Consider the following 19,409-nt stretch of genomic DNA (forward strand, 5'->3'; position numbering starts at 1 on the left):
GTCTTCCAGTTGTGTTATGACAAGCCAAGAAGTGTGGTGGCTAAAACTATCATTTTACTTATTTTTATACCTTGAAATTAAAAGCCTTTTTTTTTCTTTCAAGGAGAGGGGAAGAGGGGCCTGAGCCAGAACACTTTGAGTGGGGCATGGAAAGAGAACTTCTGTATCTCCCACTTTAATGGGTGTCTGGGTCGGTTCTGGCACGAGATTTAAGGAAACAATACAGTATTTAATAATAGAATGGTAAAATAGTTCATGCTGTTATGTAATACCGATTGATTTTTTTTTTTTAACAGCAGAAGTGGGTGATGTTGATTTTTTTTTTTTAAATGCTCATGAAAAGTAGTAACTATCAGAGTCCCTAGAGTTAGGTATGACTCAAGCACATGCAGATTTTAGGACTTTTGTGTGCAGCTCTGCAGTGCACCTGCGTCCTGGCCTCTGGCACCCTTACTGCCAATCTTGTCCCATTTCTGACCACACAGTACCAATTGCTTGGGAATAGTTCCCACATGTGTGGTGGTTTTTGAACATGGACCTGTGCCCACTAAAAATTGAACAGAGGCCATATACAGTTTAAATCCAGCACTCCAGAGGTGAAAAAAAAATCAGCATTAATCCACTAAGCCTCAAATGCTATGTCTTCATTTTATCTTTTTGAAGCCTGGGAAAACAAGTGCTATCTCTGGAATGATTCTTGAAGGTCTCATTAAGACTTCCCTATTATATCACTTTCAAAACAAAGCAGCTAGAGTTATTTGTCATGCCTGTATTTTCAGTTGGTATATTAAAGTTCTTCGCAGTTGGGTTTTTGGAGGGTTTTTTTTGACGAGGAGGAAGGAAAATACGGTTTTTACAGTTTATATTCAAACACTGACTTGCTTTATCCATTAAAGCTTACCTAAGTCTTTATCTTTCCTTACCAAAGAACAAAACAGTGCAACACATACACACATACACACACACACACACACACACACAGGGTTGTAGCATGGCTGTTTTAAGAATATAGTTCTAGAAATGAAAATTCAGTAAACATTTATTTAGTGCGAGGCACACTGCCTTCAAGGAGCTTACAGTCTAGCAGGACAAAACCTACATTGCCTTCTTTGTTGGCTCTCATGTCTCCTGATTAAATACAGTGTCCTGTAAGGTACAACCTGGTATGCGTTTAACCTTATTAACATATGTGATTCATTAGATACAAAACAACTACTATTTTCATGCAGCTGTTATTCATCAATTTTGGCTATTTTCCTTGTTGACTCCGATCTGACATTGAGAAGTTACTTATTCTCTGTGCCTCAGTTTCCTCGTATGTGAAATAAGGATGTTAGACTAGATGATTTATTTGGTCTCATTTCTAAAATTCTATGAATTTCGATTACCCTTACTCCCTTACATTTATTGGGTTATTGCTTCATTTTTTCCTCAGATTTGCTTTGATTTGTTATACACATGCAAACCCTATATGCTTGGAGTTTTTGTTTGGTTCGTTTTGTTTGGGGATTTGTGGGGTTGGGGGGTGCATTTCTTGCAAAGTGGATTCACCTATTTTCTATATAACCTGAGTTGTTAATAGAGCATTTCTCATGGGCCATCCATCGGAAGGATTTCTCCCCCATGGAAAATGCTCTGTTTCCCCAAACTGTGAGTTAATAATTGGATATATAACCTTGCTTCATTTCCAGGCTTTTCGAGTGCTCAACTTTGTTTTGTTGAAGGTTCTCTATTCCGCAGAATTTATTGCTGTAATTTTTTATTTCTAGTCTCTGAGTTTTCAGATTTCACCATTTGCCTCAGATAAGGGATTTTCTCTATTTAGGGTCTCATGTTAATGCTTTCTATTATAAGATACTCTCTTTAAAAAGTTGCTTGTTTTGATGCAACTAGATCTTAATTGATTGAATTGCTTCAAATTAAATAGAAAATATTTCTCTTGCATGTTACTTGCTAAGATGTAGCTGGTATATGTATTATGTGCCAGTTTTCTTTTGCCTGGAAAGGCCTTTGAACCAGTCTTCCAATTGATAGTAAATGTAGCTTCTTCTGGTATATCCTGTAAAATTAGATCAGAGTTCCTTTTGTAGCTAAGAAAATTTAACACTTGCAGAGCTGTATTTAAATGATGACCTGTCTCCGATAATATACGGATATATACGGGATATATCAGATATATACGGGACGGATAATATACTTCATTGTTAAGTAATGTAAAAACATTGTGGAAACTCTCTTCTAGGCTGGAGTTTGTAGTTTTTTTGGCTGTTTGCCCTGTAGACTGACCATTTGTGACACCAACAGCTGGAGAGGTTCTCATGGATAAAAATACTGTAAACAAAACCAAAATAAACTTTGCTTCTTACACATCATTTAAAAATGGGCAGTGTAATTCACTGAAGTGACTAAAAGCATAGGATATGGCTCCAGTTAAAATAAGTTTTATTTGGTATTGTCACAGTACCACTAGTTAATGAAACAAATAGATTCTAAGAGGAAGCACGTAAGCTTTCTTTTTTCATCAAAAACGCTTTACAAGATTTATTACTATTTGTCACTTCTTGCATTTTATTAATTTGCATATTTTATTCAGGAAGAGGCTTTGACCCATTTTATATGAATGCAAATTATATGCGATTTTCATGATTAGCAAACTATATGGAGTAGTCTCCCATATTAACAAAATTCTTTTAATAGCTTTTGCAGAGGAACTATTTTGAGATAGAGGCTAAATATTTATTATTTTATTAAAAAATTAGTCATTATCATTTTATGGTGCTCAAAAATAGTTTGTATTGATGAATTATTTCAGGGTCTCTATCTTAGTGTCTTTTAATGCTAAAAAATGTTCTTCAGCCATTAGCAACACTTACCCCAGATGGAAACATAATAGGCTATGTATGGTTGGTAAGAATTTTTGATGATGAGTGATTTTCAAATCATGAAAGAAAAAGTTGTGTAAATAGCTTTTCAAAAAAGACTGATTCCTTCTGTATATGCCACATGACAGAGACTTACCTGTTTTTTAAATGAAGCATTGAATAAAACCAGAAGCACTCTGGCTGACAATTTCTCGTTTAGTGCTTAGATTGCCTTGATGTAGAGTAACTTTACCGAAAAAGCTGTTTGTATACAACAGAGCTCAATAATCCTCTCTTCATTACATGTTACAACCCAGTTTTTCCTTCTCTTTAAGGTGGTTTAGTTTAGAATCCAAACAAGGAAAAAGAGCCAAAAACAGGGGTGAGATAAAGGTCAATATTCAATTTATGAGGAACAATATGACAGCAAGTATGTTTGACTTATCAATGAAGGACAAAACAAGATCTCCTTTTGCAAAATTAAAAGATAAGATGAAAGGTAGAAAAAATGATGGGACATTTTCTGATACATCTTCTGCAATCATTCCAAGTTCTCACATGCCTGATGCCAATACTGAATTTTCAAGTAGTGAAATACAGATGAAATCTAAACCAAAAAAGCCTTTCCTTTTGGGTCCTCAGCGACTCTCTTCAGCGCATTCAATGTCTGATTTAACTGGGGCCCATGTATCCTCGGAGAAGCTGAAGTCTGGCACCGTTGCTCAAACGCATCTTCTCGGACACCAGATAGGTTCCTTTGGAGCAGTTCCGGAAAGTGGTAAGTGACTCATGCATTCTTTCTTGTTGATCCTCTGTGGTTTGAACTACCCTCTTAATTTTTAAAGTTTGACTTCAAAGTTAGAGAATAAAAATTGGAGTTTCTTGTTAGTATTTTCTAAATTTAGTCATCAAATATTTATTGAGTACCTACTGTACTCAAAATTGGTAAGTATATTAAAGGCAGAGCTTGTCTGCATCAGTACTGTATTTATATTATTAGAGAATAAAAATGAGGCTTGGTTTCTTTTCATGGCCTGGCTTCTTTTTCTTAACTGCCGTTTCTCCTGTCTCAAAAGCCTGAAGCATAAATGAATATTCCGTTTCATCAGAAAGTTCCTAGAAAAGAAATCTTTAATGTTCAGAAGTAAGAAAGTAAATTTAATGCTAATGATGAAAAAAAGTCTGAGAATTTATAGCACTATGATGCCAAGCAGAACCTTTAGTTTTGACATTATAATTTGTTTATGTGATTGTTTCTTTCTGAGCTGAGTAAATTACTGATTGTCTAGCAAGATACTAATTGTTATTAGCCTACGTACCGCTGTACCTTAGCATTTTAAGGTTGTTTTCCTTGATTATTTTAAAAGGTTAATATCTTTAAATAGCTAATTGCTCTCATTCTAAAAACAGCAGTATGCACACAGAACATGTCAAATAGTGTGATGTAATGTGTCACTGATTATGTACTAACTACAAAATTGTTTGCAGGAAGTCTCAGATCTCCACACAGAAGAACATTAAGCTTTGATACTTCTAAAATGAACCAACCTGACAGCAGTGTGGGTGAAGGTGAATCGTCTTTCGGAAGACAAAATGACCCATTTACAAATGTGACTGCTTCATTACCCCAAAAATTTGCAACACTGCCAAGGAAGAAAAATCCATTTGAAGAAAGCAGTGAATCGTGGGACAGCAGCATGAATTTATTTTCAAAATCAACTGAAGTAAGAAAAGAAAATAAAAGAGAAAAAAGGGAGAAAGTTAGCCTGTTTGAAAGAGTGACTGGAAAAAAAGACAGCAGAAGATCTGATAGACTTAACAATGGGGGATCTGATAGCCCTTGTGACTTGAAATCACCTAATGCATTTAGTGAAAATCGTCAGGACTATTTTGATTATGAGTCAACTAATCCGTTTACAACAAAATTCAGGGCTTCAAATATAATGCCATCTTCAAGGTAAGCTTAAACGGGGGGAAATTGTGCTATTTTGGAAAATATTGTACTTGAAAGTATCAAATATCCTTTTTAAATTCCTTTTATTTTACTTGAAAAATAATTCTTATCTTATTTTTATAATTAATTTTGGAGCCGGGCAGTGTTGCATACATCTTTGGAATTGAACTTTTTATCTTAGAAGGATAAAAGATTCTTAATCCCCACTGTAGTTTATTTCTACTTATGTTAGCCAGAAGCTCACCGAAACTTACAGAGAAAACAGCATAGCTTTTGATGAGACGTAGTGGGAGTGAATCACCAGTGGGAGTTAATTCAAGCCAGAAATTTAGGTGATAAGTTGTGTTTCTAGATGTTATTTTCCGGAGATTAGTTATGGACCAATAGCAGCCTATGGACTATTCTTTAAGAAATGCTGGCTTCAATATTAATGGTTTTCATAATAGGTGTTAACTATCCTTATTAAATGGCTATTTAGAGTAGTTTTTATTTGTGAATGTTTATTGGAATTCAGTGAACCTTGTGGGTACTATAAATACATCAAAGAGTATCTGTAATGATGACTTATAGTTATAGAAATAATCTATCATGATAAGGTTTAGATTTTCAAAATCTGTTCTCAGTTATGTAATAGTACTTTTCTATTTCCTTAGTACAGGTTGGAACTGTATGGTTTAAATAAAATGATAGATTTTGCAGAAGTGAATGGTGGAATAGCTGATTAAGGAAACCTCAAGCAAAGAGTAAGGTGAATTTATTGGAATCTTAAGCAGTCATCATGGAAGAGCATGGTAGACTGTTTGCCATGTAACATAGACGTTCTTTCCTAAGGCAAGGACGTATGGTGTTCAAACCCCAGTGGGAAACCTGGCTCAGTAGCTCTGTGACCTCTCTCAACCTCAGCATCTCCATCTTTGAAATAAGGAAAATGATATCTACTTGATAGGATTGGGAGACGATAAATGATAAAGTACATGGTACAAAGCCAGGCCCCAAATAGGGAACCCATAAACGGTGGTTGCTGTTTACATTGCCATGTCATACTTTGTTCAAGAACAGTGCTTTGTGTTGTCCTACTATAAACAGAAAATAGTACTAACAATTGCCCTTTTAGGCTTGTGATCTCCTGCCTGTCTTCTGATCTTCTAAAACATGCATTTAGAGTTTTCCAGGGAAAGTTTGTGTTTCTTTTATCAATAAATGGGTATTTGCTGTGGCTTTAGAAAGTATTGTTCAGTTTTCTTTATAGACTGTACTCCAAAGAAATACGTTTTTATCATATGGTATTAATATTTTATTGAAGAGTCCATGGTTTTTTCATGCTATTCTCAAGCATTTCATTTTGGTATTTTACATAGTGTACTTCACATATTGCGGTTAAGTCTTAAACTACAGAGGTAAATAGAAATGTATTTGCTTTTTTCCCCTCTTTAACTGAACTTTTTTTGAAGAGGATTACTGTAAACAACTGAGATAACTTAGAGATTGGATAATTTACATAATGTTAGAGTCAAAGAAAAGCAAGAAAAATGGGAAACAATAGGAAAATTTTTAAATTATGGCAGCATATGGAAAAATAGGTATCCTCAAATTTTTAATTGCCTTATACTTGGGCTTATTTACGTGGACTTAAAAATTAATGTTTTAAAAGTGAGTGTGGCATTTTGTGAAATTCAGGCTTTGTTTTGGGTTACTTCGATATTAATACTGTATCAAAATTAGAGCTGTTTCATGATATTTATATAAAATGATTGCAAATGTGTGAAAAACAATAGGTTTTTTAACTTTAAGAATTTCTCTTCTTCATATTCATGAGATGCCAGCTATAAGAACAGAAACATTTGTAGATTCCTGAGAAGTTACTCTTCCTTTTTGTGTCACAAACCGTCTTTGTGATAAATGTAAAACATTTGCAATAAAGGGGTAGGTCTAATTAATAGTATAAAAAAAGAAGGATTGAATATAAATAGATCTAGGAAGAGAGTGCAGTTCAAATTCTTGGAAAGCAACTTTGTCTCGAGTGGAATTAGGAAGGATATAGTCTGAGGTAGTTTGGTCTATTCACATTTATCCTCCCAGTATCATTCCTCAGTTACATGGGACATTTTAGATTTCTCACCTTAACATCTAAACCAAATGCACTTTGAAGCTATAGACTCACATCACTAGGACACATGCTGTGAATTATTTTTTTCTGTAGTGCTAAATAGATCCATTTACAGAGTCTCCTGGACTCTTTTTTTTTTTTAATTTATTTTCATTAATTTATTTTTTTGGCTGTGTTGGGTCTTCGTTGCTGCACGTGGGCTTTCTCTAGTTGCGGCGAGAGGGGGCTATTCTTTGTTGTGGTGCGCGGGCTTATCATTGCAGTAGCTTCTCTTGTCGTGGAGGCACGCGGGCTTCAGTAGTTGTGTCACGTGGGCTTAGTAGTTGTGGCTCACGGGCTCTAGAGTGCAGGCTCTGTAGTTGTGGTGCACGGGCTTAGTTGCTCCACAGAATGTGGGATCTTCCCAGACCAGGGCTTGAACTCGTGTCCCCTGCATTGGCAGGCGGATTCTTAACCACTTGCGCCACCAGGGAAGTTCTCTCTTGGACACTTGTGACTGATGTTTTCTTTTTTTTTTTTTTTTTTTTTTTTTTTTGCGGTACGCGGGCCTCTCACTGATGTGTCCTCTCCCGTTGCGGAGCACAAGCTCCGGATGCACAGGCTCAGCACCATAGGCTCCGCGGCATGTGGGATCTTCCTGGACCGGGGCACGAACCCATGTCCCCTGCATCGGCAGGTGGACTCTCAACCACTGTGCCACCAGGGAAGCCCGATTGATATATTTGAGAATGCTGAACAAAGTGAAGGGTAAAATATGTAGCTGTGGAACTGGATTTTGTTCTTTAGTGAGCTGTCTCCGCTATGATTGCAGGTACACAGGAACCATATTATTACCCTCTGGGTGAATAATGTGTATGATTACAACCGTAGAATTTTCTTTATGCCAAAAAAATTTTAAATACTAAGGAACACTTTCTTGAAAGTTAGTTTTTATTTCTTTGTAAGTAAAGTCCATCTGAAGAAATCACCTATTAATCACAAAAATTACTGCATTTTGGTTCTGTTCTTGGAATAGATCCCATAGTCTTACATAAAACTGAGAGAGGAAATGAGTTAGGCTTTTTGTTGGGTTACTTCTACAAAGAGCAGGGCTCTTTGAAACACCTTTCCCTGCAGTTACTAATTCTCAGTCTCTTTCCTCTTACCTAGCCCCACTTCTTTGAAGCCTCTCTTACTCTTGTAGGAAGAGGTAGCTGTTCCTTGTGCTGCAGCATGTTCTTACCTAATCTTCCTTTCTGTGGGCATCTCATTGTTCACTAATGTGACCAGCCACTTTTTTTCCCTCTCACCTCCATGAACAACATGAGGGCAGGGCCTGCATTTCATTCATCTTTCAACCCTTCATCTCCAGCATGATGGGAAGTAGCTGGTATTGGAAAGCATTTTTTGATTAAATGAACACGGTATAGCAGATGGATTTCCTAAAATGCTACTTTCATTCTCTCATTCCCTTAGTCTCCTGCTTCCAGCTCAGTGTGGGCTAATAACACTGAGACACCTGCTAACGCCAACAACAGATCCATAAAGGCAGGTGTGTGCATTTTTATATACAACTAAACATGATTAGAAATCTAAGTGAGTTTTAAGGGACTACCAAAATTTAATATTCATATCCTAATTAACATATTTCTGGAGTTTGTTAAGAACTCTGTATTAATTAGGTTAGGTTATCAGCTGCAATAAACAACCTCAGATCTCATTGGTTTGCTCCAGTAAAAGTTTATTTTTCCTTGTTGTCACAATTGAATTCTCTGAGACGGGGCTGGAAGAAGTGGCTGCTTTGTTCCATGCTATTGCTCAGCTCAGCAGTTGCTCAGGAACCAGACTCCTTCCTTCTTGTGATGCCACCCTTTAACCCCCATCCTCCAAGGCCGTGCAGCAGGGAGAGAGAGTGGAGGATCACATGTGGGACGTCTTTATGTGCCAGGCCTGGCAGTGGTACCCATTACTTCCACGTGTGTCCCATTGGGCAGCGCTCAGTCATGTCCCAACCTGAGTGCAGCCAGTTAAGAAACATGGTTTAGCTGTGGACCCAGAGAACACTGAATTGGGTGTGGTGAGTGTACCATATTGTGTGTGTCCTGGATGCCAGTTCTAAGAAGTGTGGACACTGTCTAACACTTGGCATGCTGTAAAAGTCCTACTACACGTGTATGTGAAAGGGTAGCTGGGATTATAATTTTCAGGAAAATGTTTTCTTAATTTACTATTGGTATTGAGTTGTTTGTATTTTAAAATTGCTCTTCCTCTTGCTTTTTAATTACAAATCACAGGTAGTTTAGCAGAATCAGTATCAACTAATTTGTTATGTGGTTAACCCTACAATTTGTAAAATAATGATTTTTTACATCAGCAGTAATTAACTTTCCAAAAACAAACATTCCTGAATGTTTGTTATACCATTTTCAGTAATTTGTTCACAACCAGTTCTTCTTTAATACTGGGTTATTTTCCCTCTGGAAAATGGAAATAGGTGGGTATGTTCACCAAACCAGATTTCCCTTTTTTTTTTTTTACAGAGATGGAGCTAGACCGTTCACTTAGGTGGGGACATGTGACCAAGTTCTGGCTTATTGAAGACTTAGTGGAAGAGATGTACGGTGGGCCCTCCATATCCCCAGGTTCTGCATTCGTGGAATCAATCTCGGGTCGAAAATATTTGGGGGAAAAAATTCTAGAAAGTTCCAAAAAGTAAAACTTGAATTTGCTGCATGCTGGCAGCTACTTACATAGCATTTACATTGTATTTACAGTATTCACATAGCACTTACATTGTATTGGGTGTTGTTAGTAATCTAGAGGTGACTTAAAGTATATGGGAAGGATGTGTGTAGGTTACATGCAAATACTATGGCATTTTATATAAGAGACTTGAGCATCCAGAGAGTTGAGTAATCTCCTGGGATCCTAGAACCAATACCCCACAGATACCAAGGGATGACTGTATACCAGTTTCAGGTCTAGTCCCATGAAAACCTCCTATACAGTCCCCCATATTGCCTGTCTTCCTCCATACCCTAGGCTGAAGGTTGCCAAATCTGGCTTGCTGCCTGTTTTCGCAAGTAAGGTTTTCTTGGAGTGCAGTTCGCCCATTTGTTTATGACTGCTTTTGTGCTATAATGGTAGAGTTGAGTAGTTATGACAGAGACTGTATGACCTACAAAGCCAAAAATATTTATTATTTGACCTTTTACAGAGGTAGTTTGCTGAACCCTGTACTAGCTGGATGGGGGTCTTTAAGAAGGGCAGAGCCATAAGATAGGGACAACCTGCGTCCCTGAATGCATTTGGAAGGCCACCTGATAAACAAGAATAACTGTTGAACCTTGTCTTGAATGATAAATTTTCAGAATATTGTTACTGTGATTTTTGCATTTATTTATTATAGCACGTAGCATCATTATTATTTATCATTTACGGCACAGAGGCCATAGTGCCTCTTGTTCTTTTTGAGAAAGCCTAATTCAAAAACCTTTCAGAACCACTGGTGTGCAACACCAAATCCAAACTCTTGTTCCTAATTTTCAAGGATTATTGTATTTTAGGCTTTTCTTAACTACCCAACTTTTCTTTTACAATTCCTCACCTTTCTGTGCCAGGTGAGTTCATTTCCTTACTGCACCTCTCTACCCTGCGGTCCCTATAAGCCTGGCCAACTCTATTCCTTGGCTCAGCTGTGGAATGCACTCTTCACTCATCTCTAAGTGTCCTAAGCCTAGCTATCCTTGATGTTGAAAACTCTTTAATCCTATTTTGATTGATAACATAGTGTTCCCTTCTGTGGAATTCTGCTGATATAGAACATAATTGCTGTACGATGTTCATTGTGTCTCAGTTTTAGTTGTCCCCACTAACCTGTATCAACTGCTGAACAGTTGTGCTGAATCTTCTTTTGTGGGTGCCTGCAGCACCTAGATCACTGCATGTCATCAGTGCTAGAATCTTCAGTGAGTAGGCCCTGAAATAAAAGTCAGCATTTAAAGAAAAAAAACTTCCTGCTGATTCTCAGGCTTAAAAATTGTTGATCTAAATTATATCATCTATTTCATAAAAGTTCAGTAAGTACTTATTTATGAATAGGAATCAGGAGTCGTGCTGGTAAAGTCATAGTTGAATGGACAGTTTAGTCATATTAGCTTTGTCTACAGGGCCCTAACTAAGTAAAGGGATCAGTGAGGAGATCGGCTTGACTAAAACGGGGGTGTGGAGAAGAGTATGAATTTGGTTGAATGGCTAAGAAACATCTAAATTTACTTAGGCGTTGAAGACCAGGCAGAAATGTCTGACTGTTAAATATTTATGACATCTGTGGATGGGTTGTTTTTCAGGATTCAGGTAACACCAAGGCATCAGTAGTGATGAACAACATTTAAAAAATATGCTTGTGTTTGTATGCTACCTATAATAAATGAAGAGACTACATTTGTGAGGTATATTCTTATGAGGTTCCAGTTTAGGACTGAAGATACCTCCTGGTTAATTAAGAGAGTTCACTAATATAAGGAGAAAATTTGTGGTGTATGTCTTATTCTGAAATTTAAAAAAATATAGTCAGTAATATAAGCATACTCTGTAGGATGAGCTAATGTTGTTTGATGTTAGAGGTAGCTTATCAGAGAGCAAGACCTTGCGGGAGATATTTTTACCAGAGAATTTTGTTTTGGGAACATCCTTCTATTTATGACCTGCACAAAGAACACACTTTCCCTTCATTATTTTCTGCCTTGTTGCAGTTGTGAATATACCATGTAGCAAACTCTTAGTTGCGCTACAGAACTTAATGGTATGTTGTATAATAACATGCCTAGTATCATTGATTTTATTAGAGCATGTATGCATATATTTCCTTTTGCAGTATTTGCTGTGGAAGAACCTGTCTACTTCTTTGCTCTGAACTTAGGCCAAAGAGGTATTTTTTAGGGCAGTACATAAATAGTGTCTGAGATGACGATCTCATATTTATCACTAATATTTTATAATTTTGCATGATAGTATGCCTTTTCCTTTCTGGATCAGGTTAACCTACTTCTCTTTTCCCTTCCTCCGTCCCTGCTTTCTTTAATCAATTCCGGTGATGATTGTACCATACCTTTCTTAAAAGCTGCAAAAGAGTTAGTTATCTAGAATGTATATTTAAATGTGTCTCTAATTTTCTCAAATCAAAAATCACCATAAGCTTTTAAGCATGTAACCATTATTATGAAGTTGTATAATATGTCCATAAAAAAGACTTTACTGTAGACTTATATTTTTATTTTTAAAAGTTATAGTAAACAGATGATTCTAAAGAAAAGACCTATATTCATAGTTTTAAAACCTTCATTTTTATAATGCTCCTTATGGACATTTTTTTTTTCCTGTATAAGTTTAAAGCTCAGTCTTTGGCTTAGTAAACCTTATCCTGCATAAGGTTTACTTTAATAGCAATATTTATTTTTTATCCTTATTTGTCTAATATTAAAGATAATCTCCCTGTTATTCATAGCAGCCTATAAATCTTTTACACAGCTGAAAATTTGTAGCTTCATTTATGAGACAGAAAACAAAAACTTGACATGAATTTTGGAGCCATTAATCCATTAGTGCCCAGGGATTTACAGAATGTGTCTAATGAAACAATGACTAGGAGCATGAAATATGCGATGTGATTAGTTCCCTTAACACTAACTAGAACTTTTATGCTTAACTCCCCAGGTACTACTTGAAACTTTTTTACCCTTTGTCATCCTAATACTCATTATAATAGCTTTCATTAATTGGTACATCTCCCCATGGGTTAATTTGCAGACACCAACCATGCCATCCTTTTGCTAACTTGCTAATGCAAATTGATATTTATAGACTTCAAAATTGAAAACAATAAAAGCTCTAACAAAAAGACAGACTTTGCTAAGTTATTATCATTATTATTATTTTGAGCTGAGAGATTGAGATACACAGAGAATCTGTGAGAGAAGAAAACAAGCCAAAAAAATCCACAAAAACTACTGTAGGCTAATAAACTGATGTGAAAATTTCTCAATTTACAGCACTTGACAGGTGCTAAAAGAAAAGCATCTTTAATTTTAATGTGTTGTTAGGACCTCTTTAGAGAGACTGTACAAGTTATTAACAAGGTCCTCTGAGACAGGAGACGGGTAATTAACAAGACCTATGGAGATATAGTTTAGGTAATTAACGAGCTCTTAGGCACTGGACACAGGATAACACATAGCGAGTCCAATAGTTAAAGAGAACAGGTTGTTATGATATGATCAAATACAAGATGTAGTATGTAAGTCTTCTTGAAGTTTCTGATAGGAGAGTATTAAGATTATATTCCAGTGACCTTAGTGTACTAATTTTTGTAAATCATATATAAATTTTTTGCTTTAAGATAGAATTTGAGAGGATTATTTGCAAAATCAGCAAGCAGAGAAGCTTGTTACATGTAGATCAATAATCTTCGTTAATTGCCATTAATGAACATGTATATTTTAAGAGCAGTACATTGGGGAGACATAAATTACGTGATTCTAAATTTAGACTTTTATTCTGTTTACTTTTTACCTGTGGCCTCTTGGCTAAAATTGTCTATTCCAAATTGGCAGTCTACTTTCCTTGTCCAGTTTAAGACTGTCAGGATCTAGGGCAGAGAGAAGACTGTCCTTCCTCAGTTTGTTTTTTACATAATATGCAAAGGTCCCTCAAGTCATGATCTTATGGTACCTTTAAGTCTGAGACTCGAGAGTCCCAATTTCAGATACTTGGTCTAATCATTTCCAGTGTAAATTTGAAATTGTTGGAGTATGAATCGAGTTCTGGTTCAGAAAACTCCCAGTCAGCACACCTTTATTATAAACATGTTATACTCTGAAGATTAAGAATATGAAGAAAGCCCTGCAGGTCTGATTCATTCCATTGCTTCCGACGTGTGGCTGCTCCAGGCCATCAGTATGACTTTTTCCGAATTTCAGATCTGATAATCAAATGATATTTTCATTTTTATTATTTTTGGATGAACAGCAGTACTTTAATAAGATAGAGCAATACTTGCTATAGACAAGGACAGCAGAGGTTATTAAGATATAAATCCTGCTCTTAGAGCTCCTAAAAGCAGTCATGTAAATGTTAGGTCTGAATTCCATGCTCAGGACTGGACATTGTATAGGCGTTGGGGTACTTTGAAAGACTTTTCAGTTGGGTTGTGATATGATCAGAGTAATATCTTAGATAACTCTATAGCATGGTGGTGGGGTCTGCTGGGGCCAGGAGTGGGAACAGGGAGGAGGCTTTGGGGCAAGAGAACAAGTTGGGAAGTTACCGTGATTGTTGAGGTGAGAGTTGATGGAGGTCACTTGACAGTAAGGATGGAGAAGAAGGGGACCTCTCTGAGATACATTTCTGGGCTAATATAGATGGGATTTAACCATTCTGCTTGTGTGTGTGTGTGTGTGTGTGTGTGTGTGTGTGTGTGTGTGTGTGTAGAGGGGAGGGATGGTGGGGGACTAGTAAAGGAGAAAAAACAAGGAGGATTATTCCAATGATGTGTCTTCAATCGGTGTCTTCAATTTGATGAATCACAGTACTGTAAAAACTGTATTACAGCAATGTCAGGTCTGTAGTCTTGAATCAAACTTGGCATTTCAGTCTTGATGGAGAGGGCTATGTTTTTTTGTGTTTTTAATGAGGTGCTGTCTTGTTTATTTTAGAATTTTGTTTTTAGAGAATAGGAATTATGTGTTTTGAGTTATTCGAGACAAGCAAGTTAGTATCAACATAGTAACAGTTCTTGAGAACTTGTTTTTGAAAGCTGGAAAATATTTTGGCTTCTTTGAACACAAGAATGTGTTCTGTAACTGCTTGTGGACTTAATGCATTTAAAATGTGTTCACCTTAACACTGTAATTACTCCATGTATTTCTCTCCAGTGGCTTTTGGCTTTACCAAACCTTGCCCCCTTTTGTTAGCTTCTCACTAAGAGAATAACTTCTTTCTTTTATACTTTTCCCTTACTTCTGTATACCACTTTTCCAAGCCTCCTGCTTCTATATTTAGAACATTTCCTTTCGGACTACTGTGACCATATCACCTGTGGTTACCTTTTTTCATAGCAGTAAAGCTTTAATTTTTAAAATAAGGGTGCTGTTCCTATATATTTAATATATGGTGGTAGTGTTACCTGATTATTTGATGTGTTAAATATAATTCAGTATTATTATATGACAATAATTATAATGTAAATGTGTAAGAATTAACATAAATATTAAACTACAGTATTATGTAACTATTTTGAATATATTATACATCAAGTAAAAATGTTTTATGTATTTTATATATTTATTTTAAGCTTACATATCTTTTTGACAAAAGTGCTAATACCACTTAAATAGCAATTACATGGATCACCTTGTCCAGGATAAAACTTAATTCAAATTGCCAGTTTTTAAAATTATTTTCACAAACATGTCTGTAAAAGTCTACTAGGGCTAGGGGTTGGATTGGTTGAAGATAAGATTCATAGGTTACTAGTAGCTTCATAAACTAGGGAGAGGGATGTGTAAGCAGTGACCTGTAATCCAGGCAGAGTGAACTGTGTTGAACACAGCATTTGCTGCGGGAAGGGAGAGGAACAGCTTGCTAGAAATTAGGAAATGCTTCTTCAAGGAAGAGGCCTTTGAACTTTTGTTCCTGACCTTTGAACATGATTTTTTACGTTGGGGAATGAGTAGATAGACAATTGTTTTAGTAAATAGCAAGAAAGCTTATTTTAAAAATTATGAGATGCGTTTGGAAGGAATGTTTTATAAATTGTGACTGTGTACTATTATATCATTAGTTGTCTGCTAACTACTTAGTAATTTTACCATTGCTTTTCTAGTTGGAACTATAGTCTTTGTCTGTTGTGTTGTTCCCTGCCTGGTAGGTTCCTGAGGAAGTATGTTTGTTACTTTAGGCTACCAGGAGCCAATTAGTGAGTGCCCTGCAGCAGCTCTGCATTAAGTATAACAACCTCTTTGTTATGGAGCCTGGTGTGGGAATGGGGGTATTCAGGTTAATCACATATTTTGTTTACTTGAGGTGTACAATATTGTTTCATGTAGATTTTTTCACTTTAAAAGAAATTAAATGCCCCAAATAAATTTAAAATGGAAATCATACCAAACATTTAATATTTGATTCAGAAGGTATATTTGATTAACTACTTCTACCTGAGGATTTTTCAGTGTTACATGAAAGTATAAATATAGTAATAGAATATCTAAATACAGTACTAGTAGAATATCCTAAAGCGAGTATAGGATAGGTTTAAGAATTCAGGTTTAGGACTCAGGTCTGGATTTGAGTCTTTGGAATAGCTATATGACCTTACTTAGCCTTTCTAAGCCTCATTGTAAAATGGAATAACAACCTTGGTATGTTGTGGAAGAGATTAAATGATGTAAGGCACATAAAGTGCTGAAGGTAGGTTTGCCACATGGTAAACCTGGAAATGGTAGCTCTTGCTATGATCTTATTACAAAGCATCTACAGAATCTGTAACAATTGGTTTAAATAAGTTAAATGAAATTATTTACAAGTAACAATAGATTCTCAACTTTAAAAACCGTAAATAAAAGAAGTTAGGAGCTCATGTTTTTCACTGACTGATAAAGGACATACATTTGGTAGAAAACAATAAACTGGCTAAACGTTTTCTTCAAGATGTATGTTCAGTAATAATCTTTGATGAAATAAACTAAACCACATTGAAATTAAGTAAAAGTATTCCCTGTATTTAGTAGAAAATTTATTTTACGACTTTCAAGGCAAAGGTATTCTAATCAGTATTGCTATAAAATCCTGTGTCCAGAAATTATCGCATAGCACTAATAAGGACAGTACAGGGTAAATATCTAAGCTGTAGCTTTACCTTAAAGGATGATGAGGTTTTCATAAACTCACATGACTGAGTTCAAATTAAATTGTTCAAAACTATCATAGTAAGAAAGATAAATGCCGCTTACCAAAAACTCCTCAGAGACCCCTTTGGGAAGAGGGTCCCTGCCTTAGGAAATTCACACAGGTAGTAGTATATCCCTTCTAACCAAGGTTTAGAAGTTGGCTCTTTCATTTCTTTGTCAGTGAAAGTACACTCTTTTGTCTGTTTTTTTTTTGTTGTTTTTGTTTTTGTTTTTGCGGTACGCGGGCCTGTCACTGCTGTGGCCTCTCCCGTTGTGGAGCACAGGCTCCAGACGCGCAGGCTCAGCGGCCATGGCTCACGGGCCCGGCCATGGCTCACGGGCCCAGCTGCTCCGCGGCATGTGGGATCTTCCCGGACCGGGGCATGAACCCGTGTCCCCTGCATCGGCAGGCGGACTCTCAACCACTGCGCCACCAGGGAAGCCCCTGTCTTTGTTTTTTAACCAAAAGTATAAGATTCTACTCGAGTAGTCTCCGAGCTCAGCGTTCTGAGAGATAGTATAATGTATAATTTCCAGTAAAATCATTATACTTATCTTTTTTGGGGAGGGGGCTGGAGAGTGTATCTTAACACAAAACAGTAAATTCTTTTCTAGCAAAATTTTATTAATTTCGTAGCCCTGTGAAACCAGCTCTTACTTGCCAAGAATGTTTTAAGGCTGGGCTTTTCAGCCTAGGGTGTAGCATGGCCAGAAATCCCCCAGTCACCCCAGCAGCTCTGCTTCCAAGGAGGATACACAGGAGTTTGGGGTTTGTGTCACCAAATGGAGGGTCCCCAGGAAGTCTGGCTGCCTTGAGTGCCTCTCCTTGAAGGGTCTGCAGAGATGGCAGGTTAAGGAAGCAGTTGCTTTCTGGCCAGGGGCCTCATTGCAGGGTGTTCTTGAACATTGGAGGCCTTCCTGGTGACCAGAGGGCACCAAGGCTTCTTTTCCAGAACTTGGCTTCGTCCTGGGTACAGAGCCAGCTTGTGGTACTTTTGGCCAAGGGTGTTGTGAGCCAACTTGCTTCACCCTCCACCTTCCTGGAAGAGTTACCTCTGCCCAGGTTGTCCTCAACCTCTCCTCATAGGAAAAGGCTGATCAGGGATGCTGGGTTGGCCTTGATCGCAGACAGAACCTGTGCTCTGTCAGGCCCTGTCAAGGGCCCTGGTGCCTTGTTCTCATCGCTTCTGTCCAGTTTCACTGTTTGGCTTCCAGGGTAAACAGAACTTGCTTTCTACTCCCCTGTACCCTCAGATAGACTCTAGTGGATATATGGCAGACAGTGGACCAGGGTCTACTCAGAGCAACAGGATAATCACAACACAATTTCCCAGAGTGACAAGGTTCCTAAAGATTTAAGGGGAAAAGATTCTTTTTCTATTAAGAGAAGCACAATTATGATAGAGAGTAAAACGTAAAAATCTACCTGAACTTTTAAGTTAAATTTGAGATGTCGAGGCAATTTTATGCTTGTTGTCAGATTTATTCTCATGGATCAGGGGTACTAAAGAGAACAAAGTTTGAGAAGCTTACTTGTAAAGAGATGGAGAATTTTTGGAATTCATACAGATTATGTTTGGAAATTTGTGAATTGTCTGATTGACTGTATTTTAAATAATCATTTCTTTCCTTCACCAGGAGAAAATAGTAAGTTAAACTTGATTGAACGTGATATTCTTGATGAAACATGCCTTAATTTCATGGATATCTTTCAGTCTTCAAGTTTTAGGACTTCTTCAACAGTACCGTCATTACCATTTCATGATGGAAAACCAGTTAGGTCTGAATTTGCTGTCCATGATCTTTGGTGTCACTGACCACAATTTCCTAATTGTCTTGCCTACGAGATCTCATAAAAGATATCCTGTGAGAATAATAATAAGTAAATTACTGTTAATCCCCATAGACATTTATAAATTAGGTTCTGTTTTGCCATCGCGGTATTAGTGTGCATGCCCAGTCCCAAGAGAGATAATGGAGTATTTTAATCTCTAATAGCATTAATTTGATTTGGTACTCACTCCCCACCCCACCCCCCCACAAAAAAAAAACAGGAAAAAAGCAGTATTGAGTTGCACTGTGGCTCTTAAGCCCTATTTGCATGTGTAATAGACATAATTGAAATGTGCTAAAGGTTGAGTTTACTAGTGGAAGCTCTCTTTGGACACTTCATTTTCTAGGGCTTTTATAAAAGGAACCATTAAGAATATTTCTTTAAACTCCTTTAACATTGAACCTCTATGGAATAAATGTTTTCAGGATTTACCAGAGAATTGTCAGTTGGATCTGTATTGTGGTCAAATACCTAAACTGGTAGACTTGGTTGGTAAACTGGCTAAACTGGCTAGTTGAATGGATTATATTAGAAGTCACCAATTTGAAACTTATTTCAATTCATATTGGCAGTTTTAAGTATCAGAGTAATTCTTTCTGTCTTAAAAAGAATGGAAAAATATTCCATTCATATGCTGTCAGGTCTAGATGAAAGTGATCTTTGTTATTCAGAAAAACGATATCCTCTGCTCTTTGGGGACTTGAAACCTTGTTGTTGAAACCTGTATTGA

The 19,409-nt window shown here is 36.8% G+C and overlaps 1 protein-coding gene across 2 annotated transcripts in view; it reads left to right on the forward strand.

Moving 5' to 3' along the window:
- Nucleotides 1–19,409, forward strand: part of RAB11FIP2 (RAB11 family interacting protein 2) — a 40,076-nt gene that overhangs the window by 3,014 nt on the left and 17,653 nt on the right. For both annotated transcript variants that reach the window (XM_082854568.1, XM_082854569.1), the window contains exons 2-3: nt 3,197–3,639; nt 4,350–4,818. In XM_082854568.1, the coding sequence (XP_082710694.1) occupies nt 3,197–3,639; nt 4,350–4,818 (912 nt within the window). The remainder of the gene's footprint in view (nt 1–3,196; nt 3,640–4,349; nt 4,819–19,409) is intronic.

Source organism: Leucopleurus acutus, assembly GCF_964270905.1.
Source record: "Leucopleurus acutus genome assembly, chromosome: 14".
Classification (NCBI taxonomy): Eukaryota; Metazoa; Chordata; class Mammalia; order Artiodactyla; family Delphinidae; genus Leucopleurus; species Leucopleurus acutus.